The sequence below is a fragment of the Patiria miniata genome, unplaced genomic scaffold (genome assembly GCF_015706575.1).
Source record: "Patiria miniata isolate m_02_andy unplaced genomic scaffold, ASM1570657v1 HiC_scaffold_24, whole genome shotgun sequence".
Classification (NCBI taxonomy): Eukaryota; Metazoa; Echinodermata; class Asteroidea; order Valvatida; family Asterinidae; genus Patiria; species Patiria miniata.
Window position 1 is genome coordinate 6,114,074 of NW_024037063.1, and position 7,168 is coordinate 6,121,241.

Genomic DNA, 7,168 nt, shown 5'->3' on the forward strand with positions numbered 1-7,168 from the left:
CTAACCCTAACCCTAACCCTAACCCTAACCCTAACCCTAACCCTAACCCTAACCCTAACCCTAACCCTAACCCTAACCCTAACCCTAACCCTAACCCTAACCCTAACCCTAACCCTAACCCTAACCCTAACCCTAACCCTAACCCTAACCCTAACCCTAACCCTAACCCCTAACCCTAACCCTAACCCTAACCCTAACCCTAACCCTAACCCTAACCCTAACCCTAACCCTAACCCTAACCCTAACCCTAACCCTAACCCTAACCCTAACCCTAACCCTAACCCTAACCCTAACCCTAACCCTAACCCTAACCCTAACCCTAACCCTAACCCTAACCCTAACCCTAACCCTAACCCTAACCCTAACCCTAACCCTAACCCTAACCCTAACCCTAACCCTAACCCTAACCCTAACCCTAACCCTAACCCTAACCCTAACCCTAACCCTAACCCTAACCCTAACCCTAACCCTAACCCTAACCCTAACCCTAACCCTAACCCTAACCCTAACCCTAACCCTAACCCTAACCCTAACCCTAACCCTAACCCTAACCCTAACCCTAACCCTAACCCTAACCCTAACCCTAACCCTAACCCTAACCCTAACCCTAACCCTAACCCTAACCCTAACCCTAACCCTAACCCTAACCCTAACCCCTAACCCTAACCCTAACCCTAACCCTAACCCTAACCCTAACCCTAACCCTAACCCTAACCCTAACCCTAACCCTAACCCTAACCCTAACCCTAACCCTAACCCTAACCCTAACCCTAACCCTAACCCTAACCCTAACCCTAACCCTAACCCTAACCCTAACCCTAACCCTAACCCTAACCCTAACCCTAACCCTAACCCTAACCCTAACCCTAACCCTAACCCCTAACCCTAACCCTAACCCTAACCCTAACCCTAACCCTAACCCTAACCCTAACCCTAACCCTAACCCTAACCCCTAACCCTAACCCTAACCCTAACCCTAACCCTAACCCTAACCCTAACCCTAACCCTAACCCTAACCCTAACCCTAACCCGGCCTACAGAAGATCCCTTAACTCTAACCCTAACCCTAACCCTAACCCTAACCCTAACCCTAACCCCTAACCCTAACCCTAACCCTAACCCTAACCCTAACCCTAACCTAACCCTAACCCTAACCCTAACCCCTAACCCTAACCCTAATCCCTAAAACTACATCAAACCCTATTTCTAATGTTTTTCTTTGTTCTTAGGGTTCTTATGTTTTTCTTTGATATTAGGGTTTGGGTTAGTTTTTCTTTCTTTTATGAATTTCTTATGTTTTTCCTGATATTTTTGAATTTTATTATGTTTTTCTTTATTTTGGGTGTCGGAAATAGACGGATATTCCATAGAGTTAGGGCTAGGATGTCGGAAATAGAGGGATTTGGCATAGGGATGGGGCTAGCTGTCGCAAATAGACGGATATTACATAGGGGTAGGTCTAGGGTGTCGGAAATAGAGGGATTAGCTATAGGGGTAGGGTTATACACTGTGATGTAGGGTAAAATAGCCCGAAATAGTGTAACACCGTCTCGAATAGGGTAAATACGGTCGAATCAGGTTAAAAGGGGTTAGGGTAGTCTTTTAACGGTCCAATAACACTATTATAGGGTCAAATAGGGTCAAAAACTGGGTATCCGTGCCTAGGTACGGTCCTGCAGACCGCCCAAAACGAATAACTCGGGACCAGGGTGCCAACTCGTCCCTAATGCTCTAATACATCCCAAATACTGGCGTGCATCCAGTACTTCCATTGATATGTGTACAAAGTCGAATTGCCATAGGGTTTGTGCACAAGCCCTTGCACTATGCGTTAACGCATACACACACTTGAAAAAACGACAAAGTACTAACCCATTCCCTTATATTTGACCCATATTGACTTATATGTTTTTTACACGTTTCAGACCATTTTAGAATTTCTTATGTTTTTCTTTATTTTGGGGTGTCGGAAATAGACAACTTCTGGCCATAACTCCTGACCCCAATGACCTATGACCTTGACCTTTGGGGTCAGAGGTCATGACCTCCCCCGGACGTTTTTGACCAAGTCACAATGTTATGCTCCCCAGGGGTCAAAGGTTATGACCTCACAAAGTTTTTTTCCTATACTTTGTGCAGTAACCTTTGACCCCGTGACCTTTGACCCCTAGGGAGCATAACCTTGTGACCCCACCAACAGTTGCGGGGGGTCATGACCTTTGACCTCAGGGGTCACCGACCTTATACTCCGAGGTCGGCCTACAGAAGATCCCTTAACTCTAACCCTAACCCTAACCCTAACCCTAACCCTAACCCTAACCCTAACCCTAACCCTAACCCTAACCCTAACCCTAACCCTAACCCCTAACCCTAACCCTAACCCTAACCCTAACCCTAACCCTAACCCTAACCCTAACCCTAACCCTAACCCTAACCCTAACCCTAACCCCTAACCCTAACCCTAACCCTAACCCTAACCCTAACCCTAACCCTAACCCTAACCCTAACCCTAACCCTAACCCTAACCCTAACCCTAACCCTAACCCTAACCCTAACCCTAACCCCTAACCCTAACCCCTAACCCTAACCCTAACCCTAACCCTAACCCTAACCCTAACCCTAACCCTAACCCTAACCCTAACCCTAACCCTAACCCTAACCCTAACCCTAACCCTAACCCTAACCCCTAACCCTAACCCTAACCCCTAACCCTAACCCTAACCCTAACCCCTAACCCTAACCCTAACCCTAACCCTAACCCCCTAACCCTAACCCCTAACCCTAACCCTAACCCCTAACCCTAACCCCTAACCCTAACCCTAACCCTAACCCTAACCCTAACCCCTAACCCTAACCCTAACCCCTAACCCTAACCCTAACCCTAACCCTAACCTAGGTTGTCGGAAATAGAGGGATTTGCCATAGGGCTAGGGTTATACGCTGTGATATAGGGTAAAATCGCCCGAAATAGTGTAACACCGTCTCGAATAGGGTAAATACGGTCGAATCAGGGTAAAAGGGGTTAGGATAGTCTTTTAATGGTCCAATAGCTCTATCATAGGGTCAAATAGGGTCAAAAACTGGGTATCCGTGCCTAGGTATTGTCCTGCAGACTGCCCAAAACGGATAACTCTGGACCAGGGTGCCAATTCGTCCCTAATGCTCTAATACATCCCAAATACTGGCGTGCATCCAGTACTTCCATTGATATGTGTACAAAGTCGAATTGCCATAGGGTTTGTGCACAAGCCCTTGCCCTATGCGTTAACGCATATACACAATTTAATAAACGTACTAACTCATTCCCCTATATTTGACCCATATTGACTTAAATATATGTTTTTTTACACGTTTCAGACCATTTTAGAATTTCTTATGTTTTTCTTTATTTTAGGGTGTCGGAAATAGACAACTTTTAGCCATAACTCCTGACCCCCAATGACCTCGACCTTTGTGGTCAGAGGTCATGACCTCCCCCGGAAGTTTTTGACTTAGTCACAATGTTATGCTCCCCAGGGGTCAAAGGTTATGACCTCTCAATTTGTTTTCCTATACTTTGTGCAGTAACCTTAGACCCCGTGACCTTTGACCCCTAGGGAGCATAACCTTGTGACACAACCAACAGTTGCGGGGGGTCATGACCTTTGACCTCAGGGGTCACCGACCTTATACTCCGAGGTCGGCCTACAGAAGATCCCTTAACTCTAACCCTAACCCTAACCCCTAACCCTAACCCTAACCCTAACCCTAACCCTAACCCTAACCCTTTGTTCTTAGGGTTCGTATGTTTTTCTTTGTTCTTAGGGTATCTTATGTTTTTCTTTGTCATTAGGGTTTGGGTTAGTTTTTGTTTGTTTTATGAATTTCTTATGTTTTTCCTGATATTTTTGAATATCTTATGTTTTCCTTATATGTATTTCTTTATATAGGGTGTCGAAAATAGACGGATATTCCATAGAGTTAGGGCTAGGGTGTCGGAAATAGAGGGATTTGGCATAGGGATGGGGCTAGCTGTCAAAAATAGACGGATATTACATAGAGGTAGGGCTAGGGTGTCGGAAATAGAGGGATTTGGCATAGGGATGGGGCTAGCTGTCCAAAATAGACGGATATTACATAGGGGTAGGGCTAGGGTGTCGGAAATAGAGGAATTAGCTATAGGGGTAGGGTTATACGCTGTGATGTAGGGTAAAATCGCCCGAAATAGTGTTAAACCGTCTCCAATAGGGTAAATACGGTCGAATCAAGGTAAAAGGGGTTAGGGTAGTCTTTTTACGGTCCAATAACACTATCATAGTGTCAAATAGGGTTAAAATCTGGGTATCCGTGCCTAGGTACGGTCCTGCAGACTTCCCAAAACGCATAACTCGGGACCGGGGTGCCAACTCGTTCCTAATGCTCTAATACATTCCACATACTCGCGTGCATCCAGTACTTCCATTGATTTGTTTACAAAGCCGAATTACCTTAGGGTTTGTGCACAAGCCCTTGCCCTATGCGTTAACGCATATACACACTTGAAAAAACGACGAAGTACTAACCCATTCCCTTACATTTGACCCATATTGATTTATGTGTTTTTCACACGTTTCAGACCATTTTAGAATTTCTTATGTGTTTTTCTTTTTTTGGGGTGTCGGAAATAGACAACTTTTGACCATAACTCCTGACCCCAATGACCTATGACCTTGACCTTTGGGATCAGAGTTCATGACCTCCCCCGAAAGTTTTTGACCTAGTCACAATGTTATGCTCTCCAGGGGTCAAAGGTTATGACCTCTCAAAGTTTTTTTCCTATACTTTGTGCAGTAACCTTAGACCCCGTGACCTTTGACCCCTAGGGAGCATAACCTTGTGACACAACCAACAGTTGCGGGGGGTCATGACCTTTGACCTCAGGGGTCACCGACCTTATACTCCGAGGTCGGCCTACAGAAGATCCCTTAACTCTAACCCTAACCCTAACCCTAACCCTAACCCTAACCCTAACCCTAACCCTAACCCTACAAGAAGCCCTACAAGAAGCCCTACAAGAAGCCCTACAAGAAGCCCTACAAGAAGCCCTACAAGAAGCCCTACAAGAAGCCCTACAAGAAGCCCTACAAGAAGCCCTACAAGAAGCCCTACAAGAAGCCCTACAAGAAGCCCTACAAGAAGCCCTACAAGAAGCCCTACAAGAAGCCCTACAAGAAGCCCTACAAGAAGCCCTACAAGAAGCCCTACAAGAAGCCCTACAAGAAGCCCTACAAGAAGCCCTACAAGAAGCCCTACAAGAAGCCCTACAAGAAGCCCTACAAGAAGCCCTACAAGAAGCCCTACAAGAAGCCCTACAAGAAGCCCTACAAGAAGCCCTACAAGAAGCCCTACAAGAAGCCCTACAAGAAGCCCTACAAGAAGCCCTACAAGAAGCCCTACAAGAAGCCCTACAAGAAGCCCTACAAGAAGCCCTACAAGAAGCCCTACAAGAAGCCCTACAAGAAGCCCTACAAGAAGCCCTACAAGAAGCCCTACAAGAAGCCCTACAAGAAGCCCTACAAGAAGCCCTACAAGAAGCCCTACAAGAAGCCCTACAAGAAGCCCTACAAGAAGCCCTACAAGAAGCCCTACAAGAAGCCCTACAAGAAGCCCTACAAGAAGCCCTACAAGAAGCCCTACAAGAAGCCCTACAAGAAGCCCTACAAGAAGCCCTACAAGAAGCCCTACAAGAAGCCCTACAAGAAGCCCTACAAGAAGCCCTACAAGAAGCCCTACAAGAAGCCCTACAAGAAGCCCTACAAGAAGCCCTACAAGAAGCCCTACAAGAAGCCCTACAAGAAGCCCTACAAGAAGCCCTACAAGAAGCCCTACAAGAAGCCCTACAAGAAGCCCTACAAGAAGCCCTACAAGAAGCCCTACAAGAAGCCCTACAAGAAGCCCTACAAGAAGCCCTACAAGAAGCCCTACAAGAAGCCCTACAAGAAGCCCTACAAGAAGCCCTACAAGAAGCCCTACAAGAAGCCCTACAAGAAGCCCTACAAGAAGCCCTACAAGAAGCCCTACAAGAAGCCCTACAAGAAGCCCTACAAGAAGCCCTACAAGAAGCCCTACAAGAAGCCCTACAAGAAGCCCTACAAGAAGCCCTACAAGAAGCCCTACAAGAAGCCCTACAAGAAGCCCTACAAGAAGCCCTACAAGAAGCCCTACAAGAAGCCCTACAAGAAGCCCTAGGTCGTGTTACCTAAATTTTTTGCGTAATGCCCCCTCCTCGTTCGCCCCACCCACCCACCCTTCGTCAAGTTCAAATATATATGCCCCTTTTTTTCATGTTCCCAAATCACTATTTGCCATTTTTTTTAAAACTAACACTAGCTTTGATTCTACAACTGCGCATGCTTGATGACATTGTGAATATTTATTACCTATTTCAATTTCAACTCCCATTTCCATCAACAAGTCCCTAACAAGTGTTATTCTTTTAAGGCTCATAAAAAAAAAACATTCGACAACATCCGTCTTCTTAATACTGCGCTATATTGCACAATTTATTGAACAACATTTTGAAATGCTTGTCATCTTTCATCACAATAACATCAATTGTTGCGTTCTATTCTTCATCAACTGACAAACATTTTCCTCATAACTCTTTAACAAAATCAACAAACATGTACTTTCCATTTCCAAGCACAATAATGAGCATTTGCGTAAACATTACATAAACAGAGTATCATCCATCCATTCTCTTTGGCCCAAAAAGTGTTAACGTGTACCAAATTATGCAATTGATGACAAACATGGTACCGAGAAAAAACTTGCACTTTTGTATACGTGCGAGGTTAGTGTGAGCCACAACTTGCACGTATACAAAAGTGCAACTGTGTTCGGTATCATTGGTCCTAAAGTGTATAAATTCGTACACATTATCACTGTTTTGCGCATAAGAAAGAGTACGGCTGGAATGCTAAGGAATTTCTGTACTGATTAGTCGTTAGTTGAGCGAAAGGTGCTCAGTAGTTGTTGAGTTAAAAAAGTATTGGAAGGTGACTTTCTTTTTTGGTTGAGTGTAGTTACATTTACAGTTCTGACGGGGAGACGAAGCAAATTATCAGGGAAGATTGGGCTTGGAAGAGTGAGTGTCCTCGCAACGAAATCTTAACAAAGTACTGTATTTCAACCAAAAGGTTACCCGTTG

At 45.3% G+C, this 7,168-nt stretch overlaps 1 protein-coding gene across 1 annotated transcript; it reads left to right on the forward strand.

Moving 5' to 3' along the window:
• Nucleotides 1-4,990: 4,990 nt before the first annotated feature.
• On the forward strand, nucleotides 4,991-5,902 carry LOC119732136 (DNA-directed RNA polymerase II subunit RPB1-like; the record flags this gene model as incomplete). The annotated part of the gene is made up of 1 exon (XM_038205533.1): nucleotides 4,991-5,902. A coding segment is annotated over one exon (912 nt), but the record flags the coding sequence as incomplete, so codon positions are not given.
• Nucleotides 5,903-7,168: the final 1,266 nt, after the last annotated feature.